The sequence below is a fragment of the Rhea americana genome, unplaced genomic scaffold (genome assembly GCF_003343005.1).
Source record: "Rhea americana isolate MKP2758 unplaced genomic scaffold, rheAme1 scaffold_21, whole genome shotgun sequence".
Classification (NCBI taxonomy): domain Eukaryota; kingdom Metazoa; phylum Chordata; class Aves; order Rheiformes; family Rheidae; genus Rhea; species Rhea americana.
This window is the reverse complement of record NW_028186258.1, coordinates 6,403,840-6,422,916: the sequence shown is the minus strand read 5'-3', so window position 1 is coordinate 6,422,916 and position 19,077 is coordinate 6,403,840. Positions and strand designations below refer to the sequence as shown.

The 19,077-nt window shown below is 54.6% G+C and overlaps 1 protein-coding gene across 2 annotated transcripts in view; it reads right to left on the bottom strand.

The window, feature by feature from the left end:
• Positions 1-19,077, bottom strand: part of ARSG (arylsulfatase G) — a 28,685-nt gene that overhangs the window by 2,414 nt on the left and 7,194 nt on the right. For both annotated transcript variants that reach the window (XM_085304729.1, XM_085304730.1), the window contains exons 6-10: positions 18,654-18,844; positions 17,923-18,003; positions 13,780-13,888; positions 6,249-6,369; positions 437-527 (exon numbers count right to left, since the gene is read on the bottom strand). In XM_085304729.1, the coding sequence (XP_085160855.1) occupies positions 437-527; positions 6,249-6,369; positions 13,780-13,888; positions 17,923-18,003; positions 18,654-18,844 (593 nt within the window). The remainder of the gene's footprint in view (positions 1-436; positions 528-6,248; positions 6,370-13,779; positions 13,889-17,922; positions 18,004-18,653; positions 18,845-19,077) is intronic.

Here is a 19,077-nt window from a genome sequence, read left to right as displayed (position 1 = left end):
CAGGTAGTCTCMAGCAGAAAACTGTCTTTGATGTCTCATGAAATGGCGACCTTCAGGCTAAACATCTCATCTTCAGACTAGCCCAACACCCTCAGCACAGGTCTATTTCTAAGCATATAAAATTTTTGGCCCAGAAAAGCCCTACTATTAGATGTCAGGGTGAATGGAGRCTACCACAGAGGGTGCTCTCAGTCCATTCTCACGATGTCCCAACTTTGGGAGCCCAGGCCCCACTTCTAGTCCAAGAATGCTTTCAAGGTCAACAACCCAAAACTGCAAAACACATCATGCAGACACGTGTGGGCCTATACTTACTCCTTGCTGGATTTGTTCTTGCTTGTATTAATCTGATTTRGCTTTTAACCCTATCAGCAGGGAATCAATAACTTCAGCAGCTTTCTTCTAGACTTTTTGATCTCCAAAACAGACATAGTACCTGTTGTGTAAAACACCTTGTACTGAGCCAGTCGCAGTGCCTCTATCTCTCCATCCTTCCCAGCTGCCCCACTGTTGGGGTGAAGCAGTATCTAAAGGAAGAACAGAAGATCGTCTGTCAGACCACAGCAGAACAAGTTTGCTCTGTCACAAGACCTGCTCCCTCCCCACATGAGACCATGTGCACATTTAAAGATGCCATTTAGCCCCTGCAAACCACAGGAGCTTGACAACAAACCAAATTTTACATGCTGAAAGACCTACATGTGTGACACCAAAAGGAGACTAGGAAACATCAGTATCTTTATTGTGCCTTCCTGGTCCTGCAAGAGGGCATGGCCAAGATAGTGCTGGACCTGCCACCTGCCAGCTCATTCTTTGCTGGCTGGAAATCTGTACAGAGGCTTCCTCCTGCAGCACATTTCAGTAGCCGCAGCCCACTGAGCCTGTCATCTTCCCTGGCAACTGCTGGACAGGCACTAACTGTGCACAAGGGAGACTCCAGCATCTGCCTCACATGTTCACAATGATTGTCCTGGTTTCTACCACTTCTCAACGGGAGCATCTCACTGCTTGAATGGGTGAGATTAACCCCACTGCAGCTGTTTCTGCACTGGCAGGTAACACCTCTATTTCTTTGCTGATGTTGTAGCACTAAATAGTCTCCTGCTGTGTTCTCCTTGCTTGTACTCAGTCACAACCTCCTTTGATAGAAATCTCATCCACTCTCTTCCAAAAAGATCAATATCATTTTCTAAATGGAAAYAGAGATTCTGTTCTTGATTTACCCCAGTTATACTAACCCTTGGAGCTTATCTCCCCAGACCAGTTCTGCTGCAAGAATGAGATTCTGAAGGTGTGAGGCCTTTCAGAAGAGAATTTCTCAGAACTACCAGCTGTGATGGTCTTTGTATAGAGCCTCAAGTGCTCTTCTACTCTACCTTTACCCACTACTGCCCTACTGTACAACAAGACACACATCTCCATCCCTCCTGCTGTGATTACAGCTCAACTCATGGCAGGGACATCTAAAAAATCTGTGCAGTTATCCGGGACCAGCAAACAAGCCACAAGTTCAGGATGACCTCATGTCTCTAGTGAAGCAGAGGCTGTTCTCTTAGGTTAGGTGTTGAAATGCCATTCACGGTCTGTCTCCTCTGGCTGACTCACCCTGTTCTCAGAGTGCTCCCTTCCCTGACAACAAGAGTCACGGCAATGGGAATCGGGGTGAGAGGAAGGGAAGGAGGGAAGGGTGGGTCAGATCTGTCCATTGCAGTATTTAGAACACTTGAGCTGCACAGGATGACTGCCTTGGCACTCGTGAGAGAGAAGACAAGTGAGCTGGATGGTTCAGTGGGCTTGTCTGTCAGATAATATCTGCTCTGGAGCCAATAGCCTCATTTAGTGATGAGTCACTAGAGGTTTCCTCCCTAGGAATGGAGTTTAAAAGTGATTCAAGAAATTTCCACTGTGCTAAAAATTAGAAACATCTGCTGAAGTTGTAGGCAGCTGCCGTGCCAAGTTTAGTAACAGTGTTCACAGCTGATCAGCGCTGTAATGATTTAGCAGGTGTCCTGCTGTCAGGGCCTGTACGGGAACTGTGCCCTGGGACATGAGAGCACCCTGGGTGAATGCACTCGCTCCTGCGCCTCTGGAGCACCCAGCATTTGGAGATCACTCCCATTTGCTCCTGCCCTTACAACGGGGCATAATACAGCATAATACAGCACGGATCCCTCCTCAAACCCAGCATGGAGGTTGGGTCCAACCATGCCGTGTCAACTGCCCAAGATCCAATGTACACTCTTCCCTTTATAAAGGCCAAGCTGAGACACTCAGGTAGCAGGGCACAAGTTTTTTCCAAACCTAGCTTTCACCACGGGCTCCTGCTCTCCCACCAGCTCGGCTCCCCTCCTCTCCTACACCCCTGTGCCACGCAAGCAGCTCAGGAGCTCCAGCACCCGCCTGGGAGCTGAGTTTCTTCCCTCCTCTCTCTCCGGAGGTGCCCCCAGGGCCTCATCACCATAGCACCCTGCCTGCCTGGGTACCAGCCTTGCAGCTTAACCATGCAGAGCAGCAGAAAAACGCCAACGATCCCCGCGGTGGCCGGGACAAGCCGCGCCAGGRACGCTGTTACCAGGAGCACACCGGAGCCGCTGTCTTGGGAGCCCCCTCCAAACTCATTCAAGAAGTGCCAGAATTCTGTGAGGGATTTCAAAATATATYTTTTTTCATTTTCATACAGAATTCCTTTATTTCTCTTAATCACAATATAAGGGAAAAATGTCTTCTGAAATTTGGTGTAAAAACCAGGTTTTAAGAAAAATACTTAGAGAACCTTTGTGGGAAGCTCAGGTGGGAAATGAGAGAAGCATATAGTGTACTCTGTATGAGAAGAAACTCCTTGCTGTTGAGTCCATTTATACTGGCACGCCGGTGGAGATAAAGCAGCTCCAAAGTGGAAATTACTAATTATTAACGGCCCACTAAGCTAAGCTACTAGGGCCATGTGAGCAGGAATCAAACCAACCCACTTGCTTCCAGRCTTAAAGCTAGGCTTTGCCGACACCCTTTAGCCAGACAACATTAGCAACACATTGCCCAGTTTTGATGCTATAACATCAGTGTGAGGGCACTTAAACTTTCTTTGCTACCAACAGGCTTCTTCCTAAACGCRCCTCATAAAACCTCATAAGAAAGTCTATTAAAATTTACTGCAATAAATAAGGAGCTTGATTCTACCGAGCCCTTTCAAGAAACGTTCCTAAGATCTATGACCGATCTATTGATCTGTGACGTTTTTATTTAAAAAGGAAAAAAAACCACTTCTCCCCCAAAAATCTAGTTTCTGAACTTAGTCCCCAGGCTGTTTTCATAAGTGAGCAAGTGCGTGGGGAGGAGGAGCACATCCCTTTGACATTAAGCTAATGGAAAGAGCTTATTTGTCTGACACTTGTACCCTTAATACATTTTGTATGATGTGTTTATTTTTACTGTAAATAGCCCTTGCTCAAAACAGGACCTTGGCGTCGGCCCCAGCACAGTCACAGGTTGTACCGGTGCCTAGTGCGCGGGCCGGGACGCAGAGCAAGGTTACCGCGGGGAGCTCACGCAGGGAAACCTCCGGCCACCGGCCTCCAAAGCACCGGGGAGACCGAAATTAGAAAAACAGCTGTCAGCGCCGTGCGTAAATCAAACGGCCGAATGAGAAAGGGAACTGCTTTCGAGAGGATTTGTGTCAAGGAAAACCCGGCAACATCAAAGGTGGTTTTGCTATCAGCTGCTCGCAAGCCGAAGATTAAAGGGAGTTTCGGTACCCTGCCAAGTGCGGTGCAGGCAGCCAAGCCGGGAGGCAGCGGGGCCACGTGCGATCACCGCCTCACGGYGAGGCCCGGGCTGGCCCGGAGCACGCAGGTGCCGGGCGCTGCACGCCGTCCCAGGAGGGGCTGTCCGTGCGCACACGCGCGTGGGCGGCGGGCCGGCCCGCCCGTCGGGTCGGCGGAGAGAGCCGGGAGCCCGGCGCCGAAGCACCGACGCGCCKCGGGGCCCGCGGAGCCCAGCCCTGCAGAGCCCCGGGCTCTCGCGCCCTCGCCTCCGACAGCGCTCACCAAACCGCTTGGAAAGCACTCTGCCGGAGCTGCCGGGAAGGCCGGGGAGCTGCCACCTCCCCGACTGGAGGCGCCGCGCCGCAGGACCTGCCCGTAGCGGTGGGAGCGTGYGCGAAGCGGCAGGGCGTGCGGGGAGGACGTGTCCGCAGAGCCGTCCCTTCCTCTCAAACACCTGGAAGTCCCGACGGCCTCTCCAGGGCACGAGGCCCGTCCGGCAAGCGCCTGCTCTTAATCGGCGAGTGCCGACAGGCCGGGCAGATCCGGGAGCTGCCGGCAGCAAGCGGGGCGCCAGGAACAAGCTCGTTAGTACCTGCAGCGGTTGCGTAAGGCYGGCTGCTCCTAGAAAACCTCCCCAAGCAGGGCGTCCCCCTGCCAGGCAGAGAGCCCCRGCCGCGGGTGACCCTTCCCGCGCAGCCTCCTGCCCCCACGGGCGGCTCCTCGTCTCGCCCCGCGCTCACGCCCTGGGGGGACCCGGCAAACGCCGGCCGCTTTCGCGGCTGCGCGCCCGTCCCGCACCACTTCTCGGTCTGAAAGGCTGAGCTCCGGCCACACGCAGTAACTGCTGACCAGGGTTCGCTCCCCCAGACCGCACGCTTACRCCAACGGAGGCATTTCCCAGCACACCGTTATTGCCCATCTCCCGGCGCCGTGGGCCCACGATGAGAGGTTAATCGGGAAGAGCACAGCCGAGCGCACACTGGCCATGTCCCATCCACTTCCGCAGTTTATCTTACAGTTCAGTAGAGGGTTCCATAAATATGAACTAAATACCAAAGCCCTGGTGGATGCAGAAAGCAAATCCAAGATCCCAGCTGAGAGCTGGCTTGTGGTGCTTGCAGGAGGATGGACTTTAAAAGCAAAATCAGGCTTTATCTGTGGGATTGCTATTAAAGCCACTTTTTTGTTCAGCAAAAGTCTTGTGTAACTGAGAGAAAAATGCATCGCCATGCTGCTCGTTCTGCTAACTGCGCTTTTTTACGCTTAAAGGAGATGTCAGCAGCTCCTGTTGTATGGACAKAAAACTGCAGGACACTGGACTGGCTGCCCCACTTGAACATCGGTAATGGACACGTTACTGAGCCAAGGACCTCAGAGAATGAGTGCCTCATTATGTCTCTATCTGTCAAGATAAATAAAACATATACAACTAGCTCCAAGTGGCCGTGATCTTTTGTTTCAGACACTTGTGCACTTCCTGGGATCASAAAAGAGAAATGCTGTGGCTATCCAGGCTGGGCACCACGGGGCTGCTGTGAAACGCAGGAGGTGAAGACCCTCCCAGGTGCCTGCAGCGGGAACCTAAGCACACAGCCAGGGCCAGCGTCTTCTCCTGGCTCAGCAAATACAGTCCTGCTGATTCTGGCACTTGGGAAGTCACGCCTGCCCTGCGCACTAGAGCCGTTTGGATTTTAACCTATAATCCCAGACTTATGAACAAAGCATTTCTGCTAACTGGGCTGCTCAGCAGATAACTCTTAGCTAATCCAAAAGCCCTTGTATGGCCCCCAGGAGCCCCAACAGTCCTTCTGCACCACAACCACAGACTTGCACAAATTCCTGAGTTTGCAGCTGCAGAAGCAGTGCCCCGGCAGTGAGGAGCGCTGCCGGCCCGGCCCAGCACCTGTGTCCCCAGGGACTGTGCCCCGTGCCTCCTTGCAGCCTCCCTGGGCCGCTCAGTGCCCCCGTGTCTCCAGCCACCCCGTCCGTCYGGCCTGCGAGCGGCTAAGCAAGAAGATGCTCTTGTGGGTCTCCATGCCAGCAGCCCTTCTGTTCCTCCCTTCCTTTGTCTGCCGTATCTGTTTTTGCTGTTCGACCCTCAGAGGCAGGAGTTTTTCCCCAGGCCTGGCACAGCAGTCTCACCTGAAGCCCCCGTGTCTTTACYGTGCTACCGCAGCATGTCTGTCTGCAGTGCTCCACAGGCCACGCTTGGGAGCCGCCAGCACCCGGCAGCACCCGCTGGCCCGGCCCACGATGCTGGGCTCTCGTCAGAGCTTCGCAATAGCGAGGCCTGAGCCCGGTGGCACCACAGCATGCACCCGGCTTCGGAAGGACAAAGCTGAGGAGGACGAGCGGCTGCACCGGGGTGGTAACACCGCTGCTGACCTGCTGCCTCCCACTGGCCACGGCAGGATGGAGTCAAAACACTAACTACCACCACCAAGGGAGGTTGTGGCAGGAATTAACCGAACGGTGAYGCTGCCTTACCTTGTGTCCTTTGTCTGACTGCCCAAAGAGAACCGGGGACACGTCCAAACCATCAAAGCGCCTGTTCGGAGGAAGCTCAGCTTCAGCCAGGGCCACCAGAGTAGAGAAAATGTCCATAGTGCTGGAGGGAAGAAGTAGGTTTCATTAGAGCAACAAGTGAAGCATCCTGGAAAAGCCACCCAGCCCCACCTCCGCGCTTGGATCTGCTGCCTTATGCCACGTGAGAYGGGGCCACCCTGCAGGCGCCCTTGCCCAGATGGGGAATTAGGCCACAGACATGCCCAAGGTCACAGGCGGTGATGGATGAAGCGCTCTCAGCAAAGGCCAGACACTCAGCCCTGGGCCTGCAGCACCCAGCACAACAAACAAGTTCTACATCAAAAGATTAAAAATTGATTCAAGCACAGGCTTAACCAGGGCAAGCCCTTGCTCCGTACACCTCCTACCCCGCTGCAGCTCTTTGCTCAGACACAGCTCAGAGCCAGTCCGGCCATCCTGATTCACCTCAGATCTGGTGGTCCACGGGTTGTGCAAGACCTGCACCTAGAAGCTCGCGCTCTTGGCACGCAGGGCACGGCACGGCACGGTGTCCCACGGCTCCTCGCACCTGGCAGCGAGGGAACGGTCCCGGCTCTGGGCATGCCGGGGCGCCAGGCCACCCCCCGGGAGAAAGTGCTAGCACAGTGACTTTTTACGCCAATCACAGCAGATCCCGTAGCCCTAGGAAAATGTGGTCTCACTTTTGCATTGCACAGCACGAGCCATAGCAGCCAGAGTGGAAAATGAGAGCAGTGCTATTTTGTGCACTTACACCAAAACGCCTGTCAGCATTTCCACCATAATCCTCTCTTTTCAGGGGCTGCCGCCTCAGCCACAGAATATTGCTTGGGGGTCGTTCTTGGCTACTCCCTGCGCGATGGGTGTGCTGTAGGCACGGTGCAGCAGCAGAAGCGGGTGATCCCACACTCTGCCACCTACAACGGGCAACTCAGAGACGCAGAGGGCGAGAGCCGCTGCTTTCGTGCCTGCGAGCTGTCCGCTGCTTGTGGCCCGGAGCCAGACCTCTAATGCAGYGATTCTCTGTGACCGCACGCCAGGCAGCAAGTCCACTTGGCTCGGAGAGGCCACAGGTCTAGCAACCTCCTTGTTGGGCTGGGAACGCCTTGGCTGCCACCAACTYGTTGCGTAGCCTTGGCAAAGTCACTGCCCCTTTGCAGGCCAAATTTCCTGGCAATGAGCAGGCTTGACTCCAACGAGATCAGAGACCAGCCCCGTCCGCAAGGCCGCCTTATCTAACCCTCGCTTGCAGCATCTCCGTCCTGCCTGCTGCAAAGCACGAGTGGCAGATCCCGCCGGTGAAAGCGAAGCAGATTTCTCCTTCTCTCGTTGCATAGGCTTCGCCCACACCAGGCCGCCCAAGACTGCTAAAACGAGCCGCAGTGAAGTCACACGGAGAGCTCCCCGTCCAAGGCAGAGGGCAAACACAGAGGCTTGGCGTGTGCGGTGCGTTTAACCTAGGGGGACGCCGCTGCCCCGCAGGAAGGCACGGCGCTGCAGGGAYGCCAGGCAGGGAGCAGAAGATGCTGCGGGAAAGGACGGCGCTGGCGCAGGAACTTACGAGCAAGAGCAGCCCCGGAGGGCAGGCTTCTCCGGCRAGCGCCCGGCGCGAGGGGCTCAACCGCCAGCGCCGCTGAGCAGCAGCCAGCCGCCAGCACTGCTCCTTGCACCCGCAGTCCTGCTCTGCCAGGCCTCCTCCCGCGCCGCCGGCCACCAAAACAGCGGGGCGAGTGGGGCAGAGCGGGGCAGAGCGGGGTGGCTCCCCGGCCGGGCACGCTCAGGCCCTCGCTGCGCAGCCGGCGCTGGCGTGGCCCCGCACGCCATGGCAGCCCGCGGTGCTGAATTAAGGGCTGTCGCCGGCAAGGCAGCCRGTGCAGCAGGTCCTCCCGGCCTGGCGCTCCCTCCGGAGGTCAGCAAGTGCTGCTGGAAGGCAGCAGGAATTTCRCTCACGTGTGTCCTTCCACGCTGGGCCCCTTGCTACTAGCCCGTCTGCAAACACAGTTGCGTGATCGGAGAGAAAAAAAAGCCCAGAACTTAAGGGCCCCTGTTTCTCCCGTTCAATGAGTTTTAATTTAGCTGCTAAGAGACCGAGAGAACAAATAAGAACAAACAATGCTGAGGAGAGCTGAAAAGCAGCCCCGGCTACGGCTGCGCTCGCAGAGGCAGGCTGAGCGGCCAGGCRAGCCAGGAGGCGCCAAAAAAATCTGGCTCCCCGCTGCGCAAACCGAGGGCACATCCCTGCAGGAATTTCACTGAGATCAGCACAAGTCCACCCGAAACCGCTGCAAGCAGCACGCCCTCGGCTCAGGCTCGCAGCCCCCTCGGCTGCTGCAAGGGCTGCGGGTGCTCAGCACCCTCCAGACCTGGCCCCAGCGCACACATTCATATGCTTTCAAATCATCGTTACCAAAAGCAGCCCCAAAGCAGCAGAACCTCTGGAAACGGTCACAGCCTTAGAAGTTGAAAGAGGCCTTGCAAGGTAAGGAAGCTGTGGCAATGCCAGACAGGTTCTAGCCTCCAAAAAACAAATTCAGCTGAAACAACTCATTTTCAGCAGGTTGGAGGTTCTTAGCTCGACTTTGGTTCAGAGAGCCCCTCCTTGCAGATACRGGACAAACATCTGAAGTTCTGTCTTGACAAGTCACGCTCCAAGCTCAGTGTCCTGAGTCCTGAATTCCCTTGCACCCACAGCTATGTCAATGTGCCACCCTTTCCTGCACTCCCCGGCAGCTCCTTGGCTCCTGATGCCACTGTCCACCCTGCTCCTCACCCACACTGCAACTGGTGTCGTCTGTGAACAGCCTCTGATGGTGGGGATGGGGCAATTCCCCTGCAGCCACAGAGTCCTGCTCGCCCACATATCACACAGCAGCTCCACCGCCGGTAACAAGTCTTCCCTCTGTGTGCTGGATCTCTGCGTTGAACACGAGCCCTTTCTGAGCCAGCACCTCAGGGCATGCTGGTGAGAGACGAGCGAGAAGGGCTGAGCAATCAAAGAGGAAACTTCTAAGGCATCAGACATCAAATATCACACAGATCATCAACCAGCATGAAAGAAAAATGCTGTGCTGCCCGAACTAAAGGTCATCTTGCAATTTTGGAAAGGGTTCTCTTTTGAAAGCCCAAGACCAAAGTTGCTACACTGCATCCGACTAGGATTTCTGGGTCACCACCTTGTGCCCATACCACCTCCAGATAGAGTATCTGGGAGCATCATCTGGAGACTGACCAGTAAGTATCACCAACCAGCTGTCATTTTTGCCCTTTTTGTCCTACCATATGCTCAGCAGGACACAGAGCAAGTCCAGGATCAAGACCTTTTTTCAGAGCAAGCCACCAGACTGGAAGAGAAGGGTTGGGAMAGGGAACATGGAAGACCTCTGGGAGGTCTAGGGACAATATAACGGATGACTGAGGGCAAAGGTGGTTAAAAATCTTTCCGGCTGAGTGCAGAGTTGCCCCACACAAAGAGTCACAAATAGATTTTTGTCAAAGTTCACATCAAAGCAAAGGCCCTTCAAGCACACAGATCCTAGAAGAAAAGMGAGGGAAACTGCACTTGCAGTGAAAGGGAAAGCCATTTTTGCCAACCCAGTAGACCCAGCCAAGAGAGCTCTTTTAGAAAATGAAGTAGCTCCAACTTCCTGCTGCCTCTGAAAAGCAAAGCAGTAAGAGAAGCAGCCTGAGCCCAGAGAGGTGGCTTTCTGCCTGTCCGAGGGTGAGAACCAGGGTGGGCATTTCAAAGGGAGAACCAGGGAGAAATGATGAGTATGCTGGACACGACCATGCCAGAGAAAGCTTCTCCGCTCCAGGCCACCCCGGGCTGACGGCGGCACAACCCGATGACTGTGCAGTGCCGAGCAGCTCTCGGGCGGCAGAACCTGCTCTCCCAACACCCCGGGCCATGCGCTACCCTCCCGCGCAACCCTGCGCCGCATGCACAGTCAGCCTGGCGCAATTTGCTCCTTATTCATCATCCTACTGACCTATTTCTTGAGTGCCCTACTTTTTATTAGTGTGGGGTATGGCACAAGAGCKGCAGGAGGCTCTAACAATTAAATATCATTAAGAAAAGCCGACATGGCAGATTTCTGTGGAAATCAACGTGCAGGCACAAGTTCGTGCTGGCACAGGGGAGGACCACAGCGAGCATCAGCATTTCTCTGCTGGCTTCAGCTTTCCCAGCCTCTGGCCATGCTAATCCTCTTGCCCATGCAGAAGGGAACATAAAAGAAAGCAATTCCAAGCCTGGCTGCAGCAACCCTGGCCCAGGTGGCTCTAGCAGCCCAGGACATGGTGGACCAGCACCCTCAGGTGCACCCGCAAAGGACCCCATCCCTCTGCCACTGGGAGCGAGGCACAGGTAGAGACAAGACATAGTCCTTGGCAGATTATTCTAAACGAGATTGCGAACGCTGTCAGCATCTTCATAACCTCAGGGGCAGAAGGAAGCCTTAAGCAGGCAGTTAATCTAGGCCTTTGCCCATCGTCCTGCTGTTCCTGACAGAGGATCCCAGAGCCCTGCTCACACTTCTCCAATCACACAGCAGTCACTCCTTGCCTGCAGACATTTCCCAGTTGCACCTGCGGATTTAATTCCCCCTCCAGCTTTTTCCCCATCCATATCAGTGGAGGGGAAAGTCTTCAACCTCCCTATTTCACAAGGGCAGCAAAAAGCACATGCTYTCCCTTTGAGGAGAGCCCTGGGAGAGTGACTCCGTGCCGCAGAGGAAGAGCTGAACTCTCCACGGCAGCACTGCAGACAGCAAGCGGCCTCTCCCCTCCGCACCCCTGCCCGTGAGCTCAGCCTGCGGCCCGGGTTGTGGCTCTGCGCCATCCTCCCTGCCTCCCAAAAGGGAATTCACAGCACAAACTCCCACGTTGCCTCCTCCTGATGCCAGGGCAGATGCTGGCACGCTCTGGCCATCCGACTCGGCAGTGAGCAAGCCAGCRTCTAATCCCATCACTGCTCAGGGGCATCGGTCCCCCTTGCTCCAAGGAACCCAAAGTACATTCAAGGGGACAATGAAACATGCCCAAAAAAGCCTCAAACAGGGTTTCTTGGGATCTCCTCTAAGGGGTTTTCAYGGCTTGGATGGGACAGGGAGATGTAAGGGAATCCACTGATGAAACGTCATGCGCACAGGAAGCACAGGTATCTGCAACGTAAAGAGGAGCTTGGTTCAGAGGGATTTGGGGTAGAAAACCCATCCCATTGCGGTTGTCAGCGCATCAACATACAAACCCTGGCAGATGCTGGCAGCACCCAGCCAGCAGGAGATGGCAGGCATTGCTCAGGGCAACCACATTCCCAAGGAACACCAGACCAAAGAACTCCAGGTACCTCGTCCCGGTGCTTTCCCCCACTGAAGCCCCAAACCTCGTGCCCAAAGCAGCAGATGGGGCCCCRCTCTGGCTTTGCGACCCTCGGCTTCCCCCGCAGCCACCACCCCGGCTCTGCCCCCTCGACGGGGAGCACGGAGCACACAAACCAGGGGCTGTTGTTTTGCACCACTGCTTACGTCACTCCTGGATTTGGTCTGGACAGCAGAGCTGGTTACAGTAGTGAGGCCGTCAGCCCTTCGCTGGCAATTTCCTGCCTTTTGTTGGTTTGTGTCACACACTTGAACTTTATGAAACCTCCTTGGGGTTTGTTGACTTTGAATTTCCGTGTCTGAGACAGATGCCCCCTTAGGCATTTCTGAATAACCAAACTCCACGCATCTGGGCCAGCACTTTCAAAACTTGGGCTTTGTTTACCGGAGAAGCCGTGAGGTGGGACGCGTCCCAGCTGCAGAGACGTCAGCGTACAGGAGATTACCGGAAACTGGCTGGGCTGAAGGCACCGGATTGTGCTCGTCAGTGGAGCAACTCAGGGCCCCATATATGGCTGCAAAATTACACCAGTCTCCACACTGCAGCTCTCCTGGCTGCCCCCATGACAGTGAAGGCACTCTGCAGATCGGTGTGCGAATCCGACTGCCCAGTGAATCACGTCTTTGTTTTCAAAGTAATAAAAAGCCCCAAGCCATACTGTTGGGGGATGGCGGGCACCCTCTAGAGCCACCTCCTTACCCTGGGCACTGCACAGCCCATGTGCCCGCCACTGCCACATTGGCAGCTGACTAGATTTACAGCTGTCAAACCTGCTGGACAGGATCTGGGAGGTGGAAAAGCAGCAGATAAAGTCTTTCAGGACAGGGCTGTGCAATCCTGTTGCTCTAGTGCAAGTGCCCTGCTGTCCAGGGAAACAGCTTGAGCCTACAGGAGCAGGACAGCAGCTGCCTGACTTAGGGCACCCTCACTCGCAGTAAAGGCCTTGGCTTTGCAGAGCAATTCCCCCTCTGAAAGGGAGGGCAGGGTGAGGCACGCAGGCCCTGGGGACAGCAGCAGCAGAAGTCAACAGAGGGATGAGAGAGCCAAACATAAGGAGCTGATAAGAGARAGCACGCTGGAGGAGATCTCCTGCTACACGGGTGGCCAAGAGGGCAGGATCAACTCGAACTTGGAGAGGCTGGTCCAGAACTCACTTTGAAGCACTGCCGTGGGAAGTGACGGACCCAACTCAGTGAGTCCCACTGAAGGACCTGGCTGGGCTGGCTTGCACATGCTGCGCAGCGAGGAGGGTGAGAAGGCAGATGGCTGCAGGGCTGCAAGTGCCTGGAGAGCCTCGAGCTGGCACGGGCTTAGTGGCTCTGCCCCACATCCTGATGGTCCATCATTGGGCTGCAGAATTGCCAGCAGCATTTGCTGCTGGCTCCATTTGCATCAGCTGTAGCTCCATACAAATCTCTGCAGCATTTGCCCAGAGGTGAGGAAGAGGAGACAGCAAACCTTCCCCTTCACTCTCCCCCAAAACTCACTCCTAGGAGAAGCCAGAACCACCTCTGAACTTTGCCGCATCCTGAGCTGATTGTAAACCCCATCTCTCCGGTCAGCTGTTCCCACAACCGCACCCTCCTCCACATAAAGCCATTCACAAACCACAAAGCCTAAGCCTGCTTCTTGGTGGAGAGAGAGAACGTCGTCATCTTTTAATTATCGGGAGGCACTCAGCCACCGCAGGGAAGAGAAACACAGATCCCTACAGCTGCTAATGTGAATCCACCAGACTCACAAAAAGAGCTTTCAACTCCTATTTGCTGAAGCATGAAGTCTTACGGGCCTGGGAGAGGACAAAAGTAGAGTCTCACACACCACAGTCAATAACCAACATGGGTCACTGCTGCCAAAATTAATATAATCACTTGGTTTCCAAAGCTTCTCACCTGTCTAGTGACAGGGTGTCCTTTTAAACCATGCTCAGGAACACACCTTCTCCTGGTTTAATCGCAAGGAGCCTGACGCAGCGCCAAGGCAAACAGGAGCCATCCTGCTCTCTGATGCAATTGTGCTTGCTGACAGCAAGCGTTCAGCTACAGCTGGGTCTGCAGAAAGCCCCTTGGTGCCAGGAAAGGCAGTATTYGCCCCCTACCTCAACACGGCGCGGCTCGTCCGGTTGGCGGGGATTCGGCCGGGCCAGTAYGCCAGCGCCGGGACCCGGTGGCCTCCTTCCCAGGTTGTTTGCTTTGCTGAGCTCCCACCTGTAAGACAAACAGGCAGTGCTCAGTGTCCTCCTGCAAAGGCACTTTTCACGAAGGGAAAAGTCTCATGACCCAGGACTTTTCCTTATAAAGGAACTATTCAGAGGCAGAGACCAAGTAAACGACCCTTTTTAAACAAAGGGGGAAGATTTCACTGGAGAGATGAAGTTGGGTCACAGAGAGAGAAGAAAGTTAAGAGTCTTTAAAGAAATAGGGAGGGGGAAAAGAAAGGGCTCTGGCTTGCACTTGCTACCTTTTACTTCTCATCTGCTCCAGCAAGTGAGAAATGCAGAGCTGCTTCCCTAAACCAAGCTACTGCAGTATTTTCAAAAACCTTTGATGTTGTGTGAGAATGCAGAGAGGGCAGGAAATATATGAAATTATTCCAAGGAGCTGACAGTCGCTGCGAAGGGGCCGTGCGTACGCAGCGGGCCCCGGGGGCCGCCGCGCYGGGAGCGTGCTCATGTGCGTGTGTAGATGCACACAGACACGCAGGTGAGGGAAGCAGGGCTGGAAACGGCCCCACCGCATGCGAGCTGTTGCCTTCCGCTTGAGAAAGCGCTGGTAGCCCCCGCCAACCCGCTAGAACTGCTCCATTAAAAATACATTCCTTCTGATARCATTACAGTTCACCCTGCTGTCATTGAATTAACCCTTTCCTTTCCTTCCCAGTAAAGCCCAAACACCCCTTCTCTGCCTCAGGGCTGGCCCTTGCCAGCCTGTGCTTTGAGAAACAAGCAGCTCTGCATGGCTGCAGGAAAGTCACCCCATCCCTCTTTTCTCCTGGGGTCTCAAAGACCACAGGAGGGGTCCTGAGCACCAGAACGAGGGTAGAAGGGTTTTGCAGAAGTTCTGCTCTTGTTGCAGCATATAGAGCCCCAAGAAGCCACAAGAGAAGGGAGAGGGGAAAGGGGACAAACAGAAAATCTCAACCAATTCACCAAACAAACTTCCCAAGCTACAGGCCATTTCCTTTTGTTTGCCCTGCTTTCAGGCGTGCACATGGCAACAGCGTTAATCCAAAGCCATTTCCTTCAGGCACAGCCAAGAGAAAGGAGATGTTCTTTCTGCTGCACAACAAGCTTTGAACCCAGCTCTCGTCTGGGAGCGCGTGTGCTGTTTCTATGGAACTCACCATCCCATCCTAGCCTCTCCAGGAGTCACAGTGAGTCACAGCCTTATTTTATAGTTATTTGGGACGATCCTGTATTTTCAAAATGTTGCAGCTGTACTTACACTACTAAAGAAAACACACACGCAAATGTCATCCCTGCTCCATAGTGCATACGACACAGCATCAGTGGCACCATGCAGAGCTGGGGGACATGGTTTCTAACCCTGTTGCCTGTCTTGATAGCTCAGATAAGCGATTTTCCCCCTTCTCTCTTTCCCTACCCAAACCTCTTGAGTTCCTCCCTTCGGGGCCTGAGACAGCAGGACACAGTTTGCACTGGGATCTCTTAAGGCTATTAGAAATAYGAACAGTGCTTCCAATCTGCATCACACATGCCTTCAGGCACCACCCATATTTTTAGATGCTGTAAAAAATGACATCAAGTATCGCAATTATTATCAATTCACATCTCTGCATGCATACTAAATAGCATGTTCATAATAAGGAATCTGTACTTCACGTGACTTTCTGCTTGCAGGCTGGGCACAGCAAGGACCAGTAAGCGCAGTGCTTTAGGCACAAGCCCCTCACAAGTAGAGTCTCTCAAAGGATGGTGACTGGATATTTCACTTCAGATACTCTGAGTATCTTTAGATACATGGGAAGTCAGAGCTGCCCATGGAGAAGCTAATGTTCACATTTCCAGCAGCAAACTGTGCTGAAATACCCTAAGAGCAAACCAGGGATTTTTCTCAAGACCAGCGGTGATGCAATCCTGCTGTGACAGAGATTGATGGAGGCCACAGCTTTCCAGGAAAGGCAGAACTGAGTATTCTCATCTGAGGAAGAAAACCACCACATCCCTGGTCCCCCACCTGCCGCAGCCCTGCCCTCTGGCAGTGCTGGCCAGTGGGTCCCTGGAGGGAAGCCACGAGTCCAGAGCCTCCTCTCAAAGCTGGCTGAAAACACATTCAGTGCCATGGCCTCGACATCCCCGTGCCCATCACAGCTTCCCTCCTGTCTGGGCTCTGAGCAGGCCCTGAGAGCCAGAGATGGGAAAGAGATTTTCCAAGTGTGTTGGGGGCTACTGCAGAGCAAAAAGAAAGTTCTTCAGAGATGAAGCTCCTCTTCAGAGGCTTCCCCTTTCTCAAACAGGAGAAAGGGGAAGCAAAGCACATAGACGTGCTGTTCTCTCTAAGTGAGGAGCTAATCACCAAATCACCAAACTCAATGGAAAACATTCCTGGAATTTGGGTTGGACCCTAAAAGAAAACGTTGAACTATGTGAAATGTATATACTCCTGAATAACCCTTCATCCACTTCCCTCCCTTTCCCTAAAAAGGCTTTCCCCGCTAGGAATGCCGCTCCGCAGCAAGGAGAGCCCATTCCCACTGGAAGCAATACGGAAATGCCGCCCAGCGGGGCGAGGGGCATTGCCAGCAATGGTCCACAGTGCCTTCCCCTGTGCCAGCAGACGAAGGTGGAAAGTGCTGAGGCATTCAAGGGATAGGCAGGGTTACCCAACAGATTACATAAAACAAGTATTGCATGGTGCCGCACTAAAGAAACAGAACTCTTAAGGTCATGGGAGTTTGCAGTATTAGATACAGATCAGCCAGAGTCTGACAATAATATGTAGCTATTATAGTTCCAGATATGTTTTTTTGCTTTCAAAATATCTGTCCAACATCAAGCTGTGGGATTTCAGAAGTCATTGTTCCCAGCTGATATTTACAGCCAGCTCCTAGAAACCTGACAACTTGATCTACTTCCTAACCTTACGTGATATCCAGGGCTTGGGCTGTTTTTGTAGGGCTGCATGTGGGCAGTAAGATGCTGGAAGGGGTTTGTGTTTTTGTAGTTTTGTTCTCAAATGCTGGACTGCTTGTACCATATGCTCTGACTTGTGACCATCAGTTGCTCAAGAGCAGCCCAGGTCATCAGCAGGATTTGTTTGTTTACTAAAAAAATTAAGGTTTTGTTTTCTTCCTGAGGCCAGGGCACCCAAACGAAAGTATCTCAGGGAACCGGAAAAGGAGAAGAGCAAATCATCTGCCTGCCAGGTCCGCAGCGATGTTTGCACAGAAACCCAGCCTCGGTTTCCTCTCTCTGGTAGGTGTCAGGAAGCAGATGAGGAAAGACGCGCTGCCTCCGCACTCGCCTCCTCTGCCGCCACAGCCTCCCCTTCCCTCCCCTCCCTCGGCTGACCCAGAGCAAACAGGGAAACATAACCCGACACACATTTACAGTGCGTAATACAAGCAGAAGTGGGAAGCGCCTGACTAATGCATGCTTCTGGCCGCTCGAGTTGAAATAAACCCACCAACCAGATGGTTTGGCCGGAAAAGAAGGAAAAAAAATGTTAGAGAGAAAGCAAATAAAAGTCCCGCAGAGCTCTGCCCAGGGGGCTCACTGGGGCTGTCTCATCCGAGGCAAGAAGGGGCTGGTGCTGCGTGCCCAGGACGCTCGCAGCTCACCACAGCAGGGCACGTAAGACCCTGCTGGAGCTGGTGACCCTAGAACAGGAACTGCAAGGGCTGTCCTTCTCCATCCCACCTTTATGCCCCGATGCCTGCAGAGGACCGGTCTCCCACGCTGCACTCCAGGGMATGGGCAACCAGAGCCTTTTGGTGTCTCAGGCCCCCTCCAAAAACCCACAAGAGCTGTTGCCCCAAATGTTTGAAGACGGTGGCTACTTGCCCCRAGTTTGCAAAGGGCCTGAGACACCAGCTCACGGGGACTCAAGGTGCTTTCGTGATGCCCGCTCATCGCAGGGCTGCRACATGCAACTGCTGGGAGCAGCCCAGGACCTCAGGGTGTCACAAGCCAGCCCCATGGTGGTTTGGGGGGAAAACCTGAGCCAGCATCGTGTCTACTCTGAAGAATAGCAAATGGGTCTGCAGAAACGCTTCGAGTTACCTCGCTGGCGCTGCCACGCGCCGGCAAACGGCCCGACACCTCCGGCCAGCTCGCACTTCTGAGCCCAGGGGCCGTTGTCGCCTGCAAGAGAAAAACGTCTCCGTGAGCGACGCTGCCAGGCAGGCACAGACACGGGTGGGCTGATGGAGGCCACGAGGCCACCCCACTGCTCTCCRAGGGCTTCTCCATGCCTGAGGGCCAAAGTGGGACCTGGGGCATCACTTTTGGGGGGCTTCTGTGTCCTGCCAGAAGACCAATGCCCCCCGCTATCCTTTTTTCTGTGTCCAGGTGCTTTTCTACSTTAGCAAGAGGTGACAGCAGGGCCTGACAGGCACTGGCTGGTAGTAAAGGCTTRTTTTCAAGAGAAAGGGCCCCATTTCTTCAAGGCAGCTTGAGCTCTCTGGTACGTGACCAAGCCCAAGCCGGGGGCAGAGGAGGCGACCGCACAGCAGCCCTTGCCGTGGGCTTTAATGAGCCCCCGAGCGGCTCCTGTCATCTGGTCAACGGCGGGAGCAAGACGTCCTCATTAGGGAGGCTTCTCAGCGAGAGCGGATTTGGGCTTTTTAATGAACGAGGATTTGAGGTTTAATTAGACGCGGCCGTCCGGCCTCAGCCCGCCACCCAAAGCCGGAGGCGGCGGAAAACGAGCTGCCCTGTGAGAAGCAGCCCCAGGACCCCCTTATTTATTTTATTTTATTATTTTTTTTAAGGCAGCTTTCCACCCGTTTTACCTGTGAACCACAGGAGCGTGGCGCCTTCCCCGCGGCCGTCGGCCGCTCGCTTGATCCTGCCCACCAAGGCGTCCATGTCCCTCAGGCCGGCTCCGTAGGGGCCCTCGCCCGGGCAGCCGGGCCGCGGGGCCGCCAGCGGCACGTGCATGTGGGCCAAGGCCACGTAGAGGAAGAAGGGGCGACCGTCCCGGCTAAAAAACGGGAAGCAGAGGAAGCGCGTCGGCCGGGGCAGGGACGGGCACACGGGGGCGTTTCGGACTCCYGCCATTTCGCTCCCCGCTCGCTGGCCGAGGCGACGGGCGGCCGCGGCCGACCCGCCACGCGGCACCGGCGCGAGGAAGCGCCCGGCGCCGTCCTTCCCGGCCACGAGTCACTTTTTCCCTGCTCAAGCCTCTCCGACAGGGTATTTGCTTCCCTCCCTCCC